Raw genomic sequence first — 15,144 nt, 5'->3', positions numbered from 1 at the left:
AAAAGTCAATTTAAAGTGATAATGTATGAGTCCCACCCGGGCAGCAGACTGTGCGTGCGCTCCATTCAACGAGCGGGGCTTCCATTGTGCGCGCAGGGGTCCCAAGGGAGCACCCACACCCAACACCGCACTGGGGCTACCCTCAGAAAGCGGAGGTGCTCCTCGGAACCGTACGCAGTGACACTTCTTCACACTGACAACTGGCTGGCTGGCTGAGCTGAGCGCTGAAAAGTCTAGAAAAATGTCAGTAACCAATGCGCAAGCGCATGGCTGAACTAGTAGCCCACCTCTCATTCGAGGCACTCTCGCCATAGATGGACTCGGAGTGAGAGCCTGGGAGGCAATACTGTATGAATGGGTGAAAAGTTTACATCTCTTGCACGTCTCTTTCTGGCGTAGCCTATCCTTAATGCGCACCAGAGACTGTGCTCTATTCGATTTTAGTCTCATGGACTAGTTTCCAACATTTTAGTCTACTGTAGAAAAGTTTTGAGAAGTTCACCTCATGACATGCATTAGAAGTGGAGAAAAACAACTTGATGGGCTGGTGGACTGGACAGAGGGACAAGGGGAGATTCCGTGAGAACACTCGCAGGGCGCGTATGGATTACATGTAAGGCCAGTGTTGGTTTCGCTGCATCTCTGGGGGAAAGTCATCCGAGAAGCGTATTTTCAGGAGACCATGGACAGCCTCGCTTCCGTGCCAGAGGGATTCCGCTCAGCCTGGATTGATGTTGGATTTACCCGGGGCTCCGAGAGCTCACAGCCGTGAAATTGAGAGTGAAAGACGCGCTATGAAATAATAGGCTAGTTGTAAGATTGGTGCCAAATGTAGGCTATTTATGTTCTGGGTATTTGATAATGGTTTATTTTCTCAACAAGCGTTACTAACGCTAATTGGAATCTTGTGATAAACTTCAAACAGTGGACACTTTTAAAAGTAGCGCTTTGGTGACACATTTGTGGATCTATTGAATTAGGCTTACCCACGGAATTCCACTGTCAAATGATAGTTTCAAAGTCGTTAGTTTTGTTTCCACTTCGTCGCCTCTCTCTTTCATTTAATTCATTCACCGTATCACTCTGTTAGCCAGGTTAGAGCCTGAGAGTAAGAGAAAGAAAGCATCTGTCTCACAGCGCGCCCAGTGTGCACACGGGCACCATGGTCGGGATGTGGGGTGGCCGAGGTCTCCCAATGTCTGTCACAGTGGTTGTGACTCTGCTCCTGGCTATTATTGACGTGAAGGCGAGTGGGGAGTACTGTCACGGTTGGCATGACAACCAGGGCACATGGAGAGAGGGCTTCCAGTGCCCGGAGAAGTTTGATGGTGAGGATGCCATCATCTGCTGCGGGAAATGCGAGCTCCGGTACTGCTGCTCCAGGACTGAAGCACGGCTGGACCAGGGGACTTGTGACAACGACAAGCAAGTCCAGGAACCGGGCACTGACAGCAAGGAGAACAAGGAGACGGGCGCAGGTAAGAACTCTGTCTGGCCCAGCACGGTCAGCTTTAGGGGCCACAGCAGCTGTGCCAAACGCTCTGCTTCAAGGCTGCAAAGCTCTCCTTGTCTGCTCAAAATTATAATGTAATTTCTAAATTAGATTTTAAACTGGCTCAGTTTAAATTGTTAAACTTAATAATATGCTACGCCAGCAATATTGCATTTCCAAGGAGATGAGTGAGAGGGAAAGAGAGGGCCTAATTGCCCCCATTTTAATGAAGGTTTAGTCCACACTGGCCCAGGCCTAGAACAAATGTCACTTAATTGAAAGTTGGAGTTATGAGTTTCTTTCCTATTTCAAACATTTATGTATGTTATAGTTTTTCCAACCACTATATCTATCTGGGAGCTTAAAAATCGCGTAGAGATAGCCTACCGGTTCAGTTGGCAGCAACAGCTGCAGAGAAGTCAGTTGACACCATAAAGCCAGCTAACTGCCCACGCACTCACAAATGGCAAATTGTGCTGCGTGGCGTTATAAATAGCTGTGTTTGTTCTAGCTGTAACACACGCGCGCCGCGGGGACTGCAGAGCTCGAGCAGCGCACTGTCCCCACGAGGATCAAGTTTGGACTTGACCGGATCTTTAGGGCAGTGGCTCGCGACGGCGCTGACAGCTCTGTTCATAAAAACAAATCGCGTTATGAATCATTTCCCCGCGCTTGCGTGTTGATTCCACTAAGGTATAGGCCTGTGTGAACGGTTGATTCCCATCCCAAACACATGAGAATGAATTTCCTGTATGTTCCTGACGTTTGCCGAACTAAACTGACGTCTCCCACTGTGTAAAACTGGTTGAATCAACGTTGTTTCCACGTCATTTCATCCAAGAAATCCAATCACATGGTGAAATGTTTGGTTGATTTCACGTTTAATTCACATTAGTTGACAACTAAAGCAAATGTAAATCAAAACTAGACGTTGAACTGACGTCTTTGCCCAGTGGGCTGTTTGTCTAGTTACAATCACATGATTTCAACACACATTTTTACTTTATCCAGGCCTTTTTTTAACGTTGCGGTGGAACTGAAGCGCCTAATAATGTCACATTGTAGCCTCATCTAAGGCTTAGTAGTGAGTTAGTAGTAGCCTAACAATTGGGTGTGATTGGAAGAACAGATTTCATAACTCTTCATGACTTTGATTGAAAGCAGATTTGCTGAAATACTTCAAGATCCAAACAGGTATTAGTATTGATCTCTTTGACATGTTTCCAACACATTTCCATCACCTTCTCACAACAATTGTAACACAGAAAGCTGCATCATATAGGAAGAAAATATACATTAGAGTGCACACATATCAAGTGCTTGAACATTACATAATGAGAGGCACATTTACTATGAGTCTAAAATCTTGCAATGGTCATTTTTCAAAGAAAAATAATAGTTGGCTACACTTAGTCCAGATATTAAACATATACTTCAACAGAGCGTGCCTTTCTTGTAGAGTAGCCTACAGTATGTTTCTCTCTTGGCATTTGTTGAAACAATCATCTCTTATCACTCCAGAAAGAGCTATATACATTTTCATAGAGTGGACAATGGCCAAAATAACCTAAACTGGGAGGGTTTTCCTCCCAAGAGCAAAATTAAGTATTTTGTCATGCAAGGCACCGTTTGTACATTTTATTCATTTGTTATCCACAGGGCAACCAATTAATCACAAAGCAAAGATACACACAGCCATGTCAATGGATAACCCTAAGGATATTGTATATGCATTAAGAACAATAAACAGAGCGTAACATTTAACATGAAGGAACATGTGTGGGATTCAGGAAAGGAGAGGACCCCAGGGATTTGAATGGAGAGAGGAGGAGCAGCCAGTTACACATAATATGCCCAAACAAGAACAGAGAGATGGGGGCTAATATTACTGCAGACAGAGTATGGCTGTCCCAGCCCCAGTCAGCTCCAGCAACAGGTGTGGACTAGACTAGTGGGCTGAATGGAAACCATAGATACTCTCCAACAGATAATGTCACAGCAGGATACTGTCATTACTGCACTTCTCCCATGAGCCATTTTACTTGTGTGTCTGTCACACTATACACTATTTTCACATATCATGTAATGCTGTTAGGAGGACATTAGATGGCTTTCTGGAGCCTTACGCAGTAACTCATATCCATAGAAACAATATAACTCTCTTATAGAAAAGGTTCCTCTAAAGCTGTTCATGGTATGGTTTGGCTGCGAGGTATTGAAGCTGACAGCTGTTCAATTAAGCAATAAGGCCTGAGGGGTGTGGTACAGTGAGGGAAAAAAGTATTTAATCCCCTGCTGATTTTGTACGTTTGCCCACTGACAAAGAAATGATCAGTCTATAATTTTAATGGTAGGTTTATTTGAACAGTGAGAGACAGAATAACAAAAAAAAAATCAAGAAAACGCATGTAAAAAATGTTATAAATTGATTTGCATTTTAATGAGGGAAATAAATATTTGACCCCTCTCAATCAGAAAGATTTCTGGCTCCCAGGTGTCTTTTATACAGGTAACGAGCTGAGATTAGGAGCACACTCTTAAAGGGAGTGCTCCTAATCTCAGTTTGTTACCTGTATAAAAGACACCTGTCCACAGAAGCAATCAATCAATCAAATTCCAAACTCTCCACCATGGCCAAGACCAAAGAGCTCTCCAAGGATGTCAGGGACAAGATTGTAGACCTACACAAGGCTGGAGTAGGCTACAAGACCATCGCCAAGCAGCTTGGTGAGAAGGTGACAACAGTTGGTGCGATTATTCGCAAATGGAAGAAACACAAAATAACTGTCAATCTCCCTCGGCCTGGGGCTCCATGCAAGATCTCACCTCGTGGAGTTGCAATGATCATGAGAACAGTGAGGAATCAGCCCAGAACTACACGGGAGGATCTTGTCAATGATCTCAAGGCAGCTGGGACCATAGTCACCAAGAAAACAATTGGTAACACACTACGCCGTGAAGGACTGAAATCCTGCAGCGCCCGCAAGGTCCCCCTGCTCAAGAAAGCACATATACAGGCCCATCTGAAGTTTGCCAATGAACATCTGAATGATTCAGAGGAGAACTGGGTGAAAGTGTCGTGGTCAGATGAGACCAAAATCGAGCTCTTTGACATCAACTCAACTCGCCGTGTTTGGAGGAGGAGGAATGTTGCCTATGACCCCAAGAACACCATCCCCACCGTCAAACATGGAGGTGGAAACATAATGCTTTGGGGGTGTTTTTCTGCTAAGGGGACAGGACAACTTCACCGCATCAAAGGGACGATGGACGGCGCCATGTACTGTCAAATCTTGGGTGAGAACCTCCTTCCCTCAGCCAGGGCATTGAAAATGGGTCGTGGATGGGTATTCCAGCATGACAATGACCCAAAACACACGGCCAAGGCAACAAAGGAGTGGCTCAAGAAGAAGCACATTAAGGTCCTGGAGGGGCCTAGCCAGTCTCCAGACCTTAATCCCATAGAAAATCTGTGGAGGGAGCTGAAGGTTCGAGTTGCCAAACGTCAGGCTCGAAACCTTAATGACTTGGAGAAGATCTGCAAAGAGGAGTGGGACAAAATCCCTCCTGAGATGTGTGCAACCTGGTGGCCAACTACAAGAAACGTCTGACCTCTGTGATTGCCAACAAGGGTTTTGACACCAAGTACTAAGTCATGTTTTGCAGAGAGGTCAAATACTTATTTCCCTCATTAAAATGCAAATCAATTTATAACATTTTTGACATGCGTTTTTCTAGATTTTTTTGTTGTTATTCTGTCTCTCACTGTTCAAATAAACCTACCATTAAAATGATAGACTGATCATGTCTTTGTCAGTGGGCAAACGTACAAAATCAGCAGGGGATCAAATACTTTTTTCCCTCACTGTATATGGCCAATATACCACGGCTAAGGGCTGTTCTTATGCACGACGGAACACGCAGTGCCTGGATACAGCCCTTAGCCATGGTATACAGTATTGGCCATATACCACAAACCCCAGAGGTGCCTTATTGCTATTATAAACCGGTTACCAATGTAATTAGAAGAGTAAAAATAAATGTTTTGTCATACCTATGGTATACGGTCTGATATACCACGGCTTTCAGCCAATCAGCATTCAGGGCTCGAACCACCCAGTTATAATGGCGCCGGAGGGGATGGCTGCCGTTTTACGGGCTTCTAACCAAATGTGCTATTTTGTGTGTTTTTTCGCATTGTTTGTAACTTATTTTGTACATACAGTGGGGGAAAAAAGTATTTAGTCAGCCACCAATTGTGCAAGTTCTCCCACTTAAAAAGATGAGAGAGGCCTGTAATTTTCATCATAGGTACACGTCAACTATGACAGACAAAATGAGGAAAAAAAATCCAGAAAATCACATTGTAGGATTTCTAATGAATTTATTTGCAAATTATGGTGGAAAATAATTATTTGGTCAATAACAAAAGTTTCTCAATACTTTGTTATATACCCATTGTTGGCAATGACACAGGTCAAACGTTTTCTGTAAGTCTTCACAAGGTTTTCACACACTGTTGCTGGTATTTTGGCCCATTCCTCCATGCAGATCTCCTCTAGAGCAGTGATGTTTTGGGGCTGTCGCTGGGCAACACGGACTTTCAACTCCCTCCAAAGATTTTCTATGGGGTTGAGATCTGGAGACTGGCTAGGCCACTCCAGGACCTTGAAATGCTTCTTACGAAGTCACTCCTTCGTTGCCCGGGCGGTGTGTTTGGGATCATTGTCATGCTGAAAGACCCAGCCACGTTTCATCTTCAATGCCCTTGCTGATGGAAGGAGGTTTTCACTCAAAATCTCACGATACATGGCCCCATTCATTCCTTCCTTTACACGGATCAGTCGTCCTGGTCCCTTTGCAGAAAAACAGCCCCAAAGCATGATGTTTCCACCCCCATGCTTCACAGTAGGTATGGTGTTCTTTGGATGCAACTCAGCATTCTTTGTCCTCCAAACACGACGAGTTGAGTTTTTACCAAAAAGTTCTATTTTGGTTTCATCTGACCATATGACATTCTCCCAATCCTCTTCTGGATCATCCAAATGCACTCTAGCAAACTTCAGACGGGCCTGGACATGTACTGGCTTAAGCAGGGGGACACGTCTGGCACTGCAGGATTTGAGTCCCTGGCGGCGTAGTGTGTTACTGATGGTAGGCTTTGTTACTTTGGTCCCAGCTCTCTGCAGGTCATTCACTAGGTCCCCCCGTGTGGTTCTGGGATTTTTGCTCACCGTTCTTGTGATCATTTTGACCCCACGGGGTGAGATCTTGCGTGGAGCCCCAGATCGAGGGAGATTATCAGTGGTCTTGTATGTCTTCCATTTCCTAATAATTGCTCCCACAGTTGATTTCTTCAAACAAAGCTGCTTACCTATTGCAGATTCAGTCTTCCCAGCCTGGTGCAGGTCTACAATTTTGTTTCTGGTGTCCTTTGACAGCTCTTTGGTCTTGGCCATAGTGGAGTTTGGAGTGTGACTGTTTGAGGTTGTGGACAGGTGTCTTTTATACTGATAACAAGTTCAAACAGGTGCCATTAATACAGGTAACGAGTGGAGGACAGAGGAGCCTCTTAAAGAAGAAGTTACAGGTCTGTGAGAGCCAGAAATCTTGCTTGTTTGTAGGTGACCAAATACTTATTTTCCACCATAATTTGCAAATAAATTCATTTAAAAAAAAAAAAATCCTCAATTTGTCTGTCATAGTTGACGTGTACCTATGATGAAAATTACAGGCCTCTCTCATCTTTTTAAGTGGGAGAACTTGCACAATTGGTGGCTGACTAAATACTTTTTTTCCCCACTGTAATGTTGCTGCTTCCGTCTCTTATGACCTAAAAGAGCTTCTGGATATCAGAACAGCGTTTACTCACCTCGAACTGGACGAAGATTTTTTCTTTCATGAGTCCGACGCGAACGATATACTGCTTCTCCGAGACCAGGCCCAAATCCCTGTCATTCGCATGACAAAAAGACAGAAATACAGGAGGCGGAGATTGGGGTGCCTTGTGAGAATTAGTCCGTGAGTGGGTAACCCGCCTCTACCATCCATTCTATTGGCCAACGTGCAATCACTGGAGAATAAACTGGATGATCTCCGTTCGAGACTATCCTACCAACGGGACATTAAAAACTGTAATATCTTCTGTTTCACCGAGTCGTGGCTGAACGACGACACGGATAATATACAGTTGGCTGGTTTTCCGTGCATCGGCAGGACAGAACAGCTACGTCTGGTAAGATGAGGGGTGGGGGTGTGTGTCTATTTGTCAATAACAAATGGTGGGCAATGTCTAATATTAAGGAAGTCTCTAGGTATTGCTCACCTGAGGTAGAGTACCTCATGATAAGCTGTAGACCACATTATCTACCAAGAGAGTTTTCATCTATATTTTTCGTAGCCGTCTATTTACCACCACAAACCGATGCTAGCACTAAGACCGCACTCAACAAGCTATATAAGGCCATAAGCAAAAAAGAAAATGCTCATCCAGAAGCGGCCTTCCTAGTGGCTGGGGACTTTAATGCAGGCAAACTTAAATCCGTTTTACGTAATTTCCACCAGCATGTCACATGTGCAACCAGAGGAAAAAAAACTCTAGACCACCTTTACTCCACACACAGAGACACATACAAAGCTCGCCCTCCATTTGGTAAATCTGACCATAATTCTATCCTCCTGATTCCTGCTTACAAGCAAAAACTAAAGCAGGAAGTACCAGTGACTCGATCAATACGGAAGTGGTCAGATGATACGGATGCTACGCTACAGGACTGTTTTACTAGCCCAGAAATATGTTCCGGGATTCATCCAATGGCATTGAGGAGTATACCACCTCAGTCACCGGCTTTCTCAATAAGTGCATCAACGACGTCGTCCCCACAGTGACCGTACGTACATATCCCAACCAGAAGCCATGGATTACAGGCAACATCCGCACCGAGCTAAAGGCTAGAGCTGCTGCTTTCAAGGAGCGGGACACTAATCCAGACGCTTATAAGAAATACCGCTATACCCTCAGACGAACCATCAAACAGGCAAAGCGTCAATCCAGGACAGATTGAATCCTACTACACTGGCTCTGATGCTTGTTGGATGTGGCACGGCTTGCAAACTATTATGGACTACAAAGGGAAACCCAGCCGTGAGCTGCCCAGTGACGCAAGCCTACCAGATGAGCTAAATGCCTTTTATGCTCGCTTCGAGGCAAGCAACACTGAAGCATGCATGAGAGCACCAGCTGTTCCGGACGACTGTGTGATCACGGTCTCCGTAGTCGATGTGAGCAAGACATTTAAACAGGTCAACATTCACAAGGCCGCGGAGCCAGACGGATTACCAGGACGTGTACTCAGAGCATGCGCGGACCAACTGGCAAGTGTCTTCACTGACGTTTTCAACCTCTCCCTGACCAAGTCTGTAATACCTACATGTTTCAAGCAGACCATCATAGTCCCTGTGCCCAAGAAAGCGAAGGTAACCTGCCTAAATGACTACCTCCCCATAGCACTCACGTCAGTAGCCATGAAGTGCTTTGAAAGGCTGGTCATGGCTCACATCAACACACTCATCCTGGAAACCCTAGACCCACTCCAATTCGCATACCGCCCCAACAGATCCACAGATGACGCAACCTCAATCGCATTCCACACTGCCCTTTCCCACCTGGACAAAAGGAACACCTATGTGAGAATGCTGTTCATTGACTACAGCTCAGTGTTCAATACCATAGTGCCCACAAAGCTCATCACCAAGCTAAAGACCCTGGGACTAAACAACTCCCTCTTCAACTGGATCCTGGACTTCCTGACAGGCCGCCCCCAGGTGGTAAGGGTAGGCAACAACACATCTGCCACGCTGATCCTCAACACGGGGGCCCCTCAGGGGTGCATGCTTAGTCCCCTCCTGTACTGACTGTTCACCCACGACTGTGTGGCCAGGCACGACTCCAACACTATCATTAAGTTTGCTGGCTACACAACAGTGGTGGGCCTGATCACAGACAACGATGAGACAGCCTATAGGGAGGAGGTCAGAGACCTGGCAGTGTGGTGCCAGGACAACAACCTCTACCTCAACATGAGCAAGACAAAGGAGCTGATCGTGGACTACAGGAAAAGGAGGGCCAAACAAGCCCCCATTCACATCAACGGGGCTGTAGTGGAGCGGGTTGAGAGTTTCAAGTTCATTGGTGGGTTATTGATGTCATAGTGTCTCAGCTTCTACCTATTTTGTACTGTATCTAGAATGAACCTAGTCAAGTCGTCTGTTGTCCCAGAATTATATAATGAGTGCCTATAGCTTCAGAGTTTAGACATCTTGAAAGGTCCTTTGAAAAGCTGATGACTTTTGATGTTGCTCAGAGAGAGAGAGAAAGAGAGTGTGTTAGGGAGAGAGAGAGAGAGAGAAAGAGTGTGTGTTAGGGAGAGAGAGAGAATGAAAAAGAAAATGACAGAACGAGTCACTGCCTCTCTCAGGGTTACAGTTACACTCCATAACACTTTGGAATATTCAAACTGGAAAATGAGTAACTTCACCAGAGGAACAATAAATCACATGAAATCAGTTGTAATATAACAAGTTCCCCATTGTGCTCCAAACGGGTGTGTGCCTGTGTGCGTGTGTGTGCATGTGTGTGAGGAAGCACCTCAACTCTGCCCTGGTCCTGCCACTCGGCCCATTGCTGCCAACATTCCCCATGAGTGCTCACTGTTGGGTCAAAAGTTAACGAAACACCCAAAGAACACTTACGTGTACTATTAACCACTTTCTGTATGCTGTAGTAGGCTACACTGCCATTCTCTACATCCCCTCTGTAAGAGAGTTAGCCTGCTGCTTCATTAGCAAGTAATCTTAACGTGAATACCCAGCTAGCACATTTAGTTCCTTGGAAGTTGTGGGAACGTATGTTTTTGGTTTCACATTGGTTGTGGGAACAAAAGCATATGTAAAACTGAAGGTTTTTAAACGTTCTGAGAACAGAAGTGAACATTTATTTTTAGGTTGCAGGGAGGTTCTGTGAATGTTTTACTCTGGTTCCTTGAAAGTTTTCCTGGGAGGTTTTATTAACACTCTGAGAACTGACATTTTGAGGTTTTTGAATAACTTCCTTAAAACTTTCACTGAATGTTTCAATAAGACTTTAAAAACACTGCTAGCTTATTCTGGGTTAATGTTTTTGAACTCCAAACACAGATAGGACACATATAAATGTGTTTCCTTAGGCCACATGTGTCAAACTCATTCCACGGATGGCCGAGTGTCTGCGGCTTTTCGCTCCTTCCTTGGAATTGATTGATGAATTAAGGTCACTAATTAGTAAGGAACTCCCCTCACCTGGTTGTCTAGGTCTTAATTGAAAGGAAAAAACAAAAACCAGCAGACACTAGGCCCTTCGTGGAATGAGTTTGACACCCCTGCCTTAGGCATTAATCATGCAAACACATTTCTTTTTTATTGTGACACAGCATCAGTGAGATTCAAACCTATAATCTTCTGTTCTCTATCCATGGAATTAGTCAATTGCGCCACAAGGATGGATCTAGCGTTCCATGTTTTTTTACACATACAAAGCTGTTCATTTTAGTCTATTCAAACAGACCCCAATTCAAAGGAAACAAGCACTCATTAAGTTCAGATTTGGCCAATTAGTGGGCGCGGCCAACACACCTGAAACACTTAACAAGATAGAGGATAGAGAGAGTTTTGTTGATGCTGAGAATGGAATGTATATGTTTTTAAATAACATTCTTAGAACATTCTCTGAACATTACTAAAGTTTTCTTATGTTTTTTATGGAAAGTTTTCTTAACATTCTCGGAACAATTTGAGAACATGACTTTAAATAGAACCATGAGGAAACCTGTAGGAAACATTATGCTAAAGTACTGAAATTCCCACAGAATAACATTGTTTCTTAACATTCTCTGAACTATTTGAGAATATTCCCAATGTCAAACCAGTTGGAGAACATTCCTAGAACATTACCAAGATTTAAATTAAATGTAACCATGTTTGAACATTTAGGAAACGTTCTGTTAAAGTAATTAAATACCAATAAACAATTTTTTGGGGTCAAGTTCCTTAAATGTGCTGAGAATTTTCCAAAGCCAGGCAACTATCCTGCACCATTCCCAGAAAGTTCTGGGAAGGTTGTATGCAAAATAACGACAGGACAACCACGCTTTTACCGAGCTCTAAGAAACACATGGTTCTTAGAACATTATGTGCTAGCTGGGTACTGTACTTCCTGGAACTGGTTTACACTAGACAGATGACAGAAAAACAGCTGTGTACTTTGAGGGGTGAATTACATGCTAATCATGAGAGAATCATACAGATGATCGGATTTAACACACAGTAGCCTGCTTTATCTCCAGAGTCACAGCTGTTATTATGGTTCAACACAGTTACAGTAAGAGAGATGTAGTATGCATTAGAGCCTCACTGCAAGGTTGGCCTATATAATGTTAAAAAGATGTATGGAATTAGGCCTGCAATGTGACCTATTGCATTACTCCAAACCAGCCATCATTAATGCCACTCTCAATATGTCTTAATGCTGCCTCTATAGAGTATAAGGGACTATTCTGACTTAAATGCGCTAGCGTGATGTGGATTTATATAGGGGAAGAGGTCAGGAATACCTACATAAATTCTGTCTGCATAACTTTGGTATGAGACAGAATCCCCCCTCACACAGACATAAACACAGATCAAACGCACACACACATAAACCCACTCAGACAGATAGATACAGGGTCGGCAGAGGGGAGTGGGGTCACAGCTGGGCGCGCAGGATTAGAACAGATCAAAACAAAGTTAATAACTTCTAATGAGGGACTACGGCCCCCTGGAGACACGCCACTAGTCCACCTCTGTCTCTCCCTTTCTTCCTCTAATTTCGTCTCTACCTTTCTTCTCTTATGTCTCACCGTCTCACTCCATCTCTCTTTCCCTCTCATTTGGGTTTGTGGGTGAGGTGAAAACACGTGCGTGTAACAGCTCTTGATTGAACCTTTAGACAACCTGTTTTTCTCACTGTGGTTGACTCGTAGTCTCTCAACTTTACTAATTCAAGCAAAGAGGGTCTTTTCCAAAATCATGTCAAAAGCCTTGATGGCAGAGTAAACCACTTCATCATGTTGATGTTGTACTGTGTTCAGTTTGTTTTCTCTGAGGGCGTAAGTGGTTATGGTCTGAGGAAGTTCTGTCCTCGTTCTGCTCTGCTTGTTATAGAGAGAATGGTAATGTCTTATTATACAACGGGTGGGTCTAATCCTGAATGCTGATTGGTTAAAACCTCATTCCAGCCGGTGTCTATTCCACAAGTTACCACCGGCTAAATCTATGACGTTAAAATGCCTATTTAATCTGTTCCATCAGCCCAGCTAGGCAAATGATAAACTTGATCTCCACTATAAAAAGCATCTAGACATTATCTCACATTTCTTTTAGACTAACATTTAGTTTTCAACAGCGGAGATTTGTATAAACCTTGCTGTCTGTCTCTCTGACATTTGCAACATTGTTTCAATATTCAAATTCGATCTCCAGCTGTCTGACACCGGCTCGTCAAACATCTCATTCCAAGATCATGGGCATTAATATGGAGTTGGTCCTCCCTTTGCTGCTATAACAGCCTCCACTCTTCTGGGAAGCCTTTCCACTAGATGTTGGAACATTGCTGCGGGGACTTGCTTCCATTCAGCCACAAGATCATTAGTGAGGTCGGGCACTGATGTTGGGCAATTAGTCCTGGCTCGTAGTCGGTGTTCCAATTAATCCCAAAGGTGTTCGATGTGGTTGAGGTCAGGGCTCTGTGCAGGCCAGTCAAGTTGTTCCACACCGATCTCGACAAACCATTTCTGTATGGACCTCGCTTTGCGCACAGGGGCATTGTCATGCTGAAACAGGAAAGGGCCTTCCCCAAACTGTTGCCACAAAGTTGGAAGCACAGAATATCTAGAATGTAATTGTATGCTGTAGCGTTAAGATTTTCCTTCACTGGAACTAAGGGGCCTAGCCCGAGCCATGAAAAACAGCCCCAGACCATTATTCCCCCTCCCACCAAACCTTACAGTTGGCCTAAGCATTCGGGCAGGTAGCTTCTCCTGGCATCCCGCCAAACCCAATTTGTCCGTCGAACTGCCAGATGGTGAAGGTTGATTTCTACTGCTCTAGAGTCCAATGGCGGCAAGCTTTACACCACTCCAGCCGATGCTTGGCATTGCGCATGGTGATCTTAGGCTTGTGTGCGGCTGCTCGGCCATGGAAACCCATTTCATGAAGCTCCCAAACGAACAGTTATTGTGCTGATGTTGCTTCCAGAGGCAGTTTGGAAACTTGGTAGTGAGTGTTACAACCAAGGAAAGATGATTTTTACCCGCTACGCAATTCAGCATTCGGCGGTCCCATTCTATGAACTTGTGTGGCCTACCACTTCGCGGCTGAGCCTTGTGCTCCTAGACATTTCCACTTCACAATAACAGCACTTACAGTTGACCGGGGCAGCTCTAGCAGGGCAGAATGTGAAAATTTGACTTGTTGGAAAGTTGCATCCTATGACGGTGCCACGTTGAAAGTCACTGAGCTCTTCAGTAAGGCATTCTACTGTCAATGTTTGTCTATGGAGATTGCATGGCTGTGTGCTCGATTTTATACACCTGTCAGCAACGGGTGTGGCTGAAATAGCCAAATCCACTAATTTGTCATATACTTTTTTTAAAATTTTAGTGTATATTTGATAATGAGAGGAAATAAAAAAAGACACATTTTCTGTTGTTTGTTAAAAATCATTTGTTATTATCAAACCACTGAATACATCTCTCTCTCTCTCTCTCTCTCTCTCTCTCTCTCTCTCTCTCTCTCTCTCTCTCTCTCTCTCTCTCTCTCTCTCTCTCTCTCTTCTCTCTCTCTCTCTCTCTCTCTCTCTCTCTCTCTCTCTCTCTCTCTCTCTCTCTCTCTCTCTCTCTCTCTCTCTCTCTCTCTCTCTCTCTCTCTCTCTCTCTCTCTCTCTCTCTCTCTCTCTCTCTCTCTCTCTCTCTCTCTCTCTCTCTCTCTCTCTCTCTCTCTCTCTCTCTCTACAGTACCCATCTACGTTCCCTTCCTGATCGTGGGCTCTGTATTCGTGGCTTCGTCCTGGTGGGTTCGTGGTTGCTGTTTGCTGCTGCCACTGTCTCCGCCCCAAACAGGAACTGTCGTCAGGGGCGGGTCTGGTGGCGGCCGTCTCCTTGAGACCATTCCCATGATGGCTAGCGTGGGCACGTCTCGCGGTTCCTCCTCCCGCCAATCAAGCACGGCCACCTCATCCAGTTCCTCTGCCCCTCCTGCCCAGGTGCCTCGCCCGGCCCCCAGCCCATGATGCGTGCCCAGGCCTCCTGCTGTCTCCCTCCAGACGCCAGTGTCTTCGTCAACATGCCGACCAACTTTCTGTGCTCAACTGCCAGCAGGCCACCCAGATCATGCCCCACCAGGGACAGTTCATCCACCCCCAGTACATCGGCTACGCCACCCACCACATTTCCCCACCCCAGGGGGTCTACCTGGACCCCACCCAGGGGGGCTACAGACAGCTGCAGTCCCCCTACCCCCCACCCACCAGTGTGGCCAGTGTCACCAGCGAGCAGAAGTACCCTCCAGTAACAGTTTAA

The 15,144-nt window shown here is 45.0% G+C and overlaps 1 protein-coding gene across 1 annotated transcript; it reads left to right on the top strand.

The window, feature by feature from the left end:
• Nucleotides 1-1,171: 1,171 nt before the first annotated feature.
• On the top strand, nucleotides 1,172-15,144 carry shisa2b (shisa family member 2b; the record flags this gene model as incomplete). Its single annotated transcript, XM_084151824.1, is given in 7 exon segments — nucleotides 1,172-1,478; nucleotides 14,581-14,622; nucleotides 14,625-14,642; nucleotides 14,645-14,698; nucleotides 14,701-14,849; nucleotides 14,852-14,921; nucleotides 14,924-15,144. Coding segments are annotated over 7 exon segments (861 nt in total).

This window comes from Coregonus lavaretus, assembly GCF_964263955.1.
Source record: "Coregonus lavaretus genome assembly, chromosome: 34".
In the NCBI taxonomy this organism is placed as follows: Eukaryota; Metazoa; Chordata; class Actinopteri; order Salmoniformes; family Salmonidae; genus Coregonus; species Coregonus lavaretus.
This window is presented reverse-complemented; position numbering and strand designations above follow the sequence as displayed.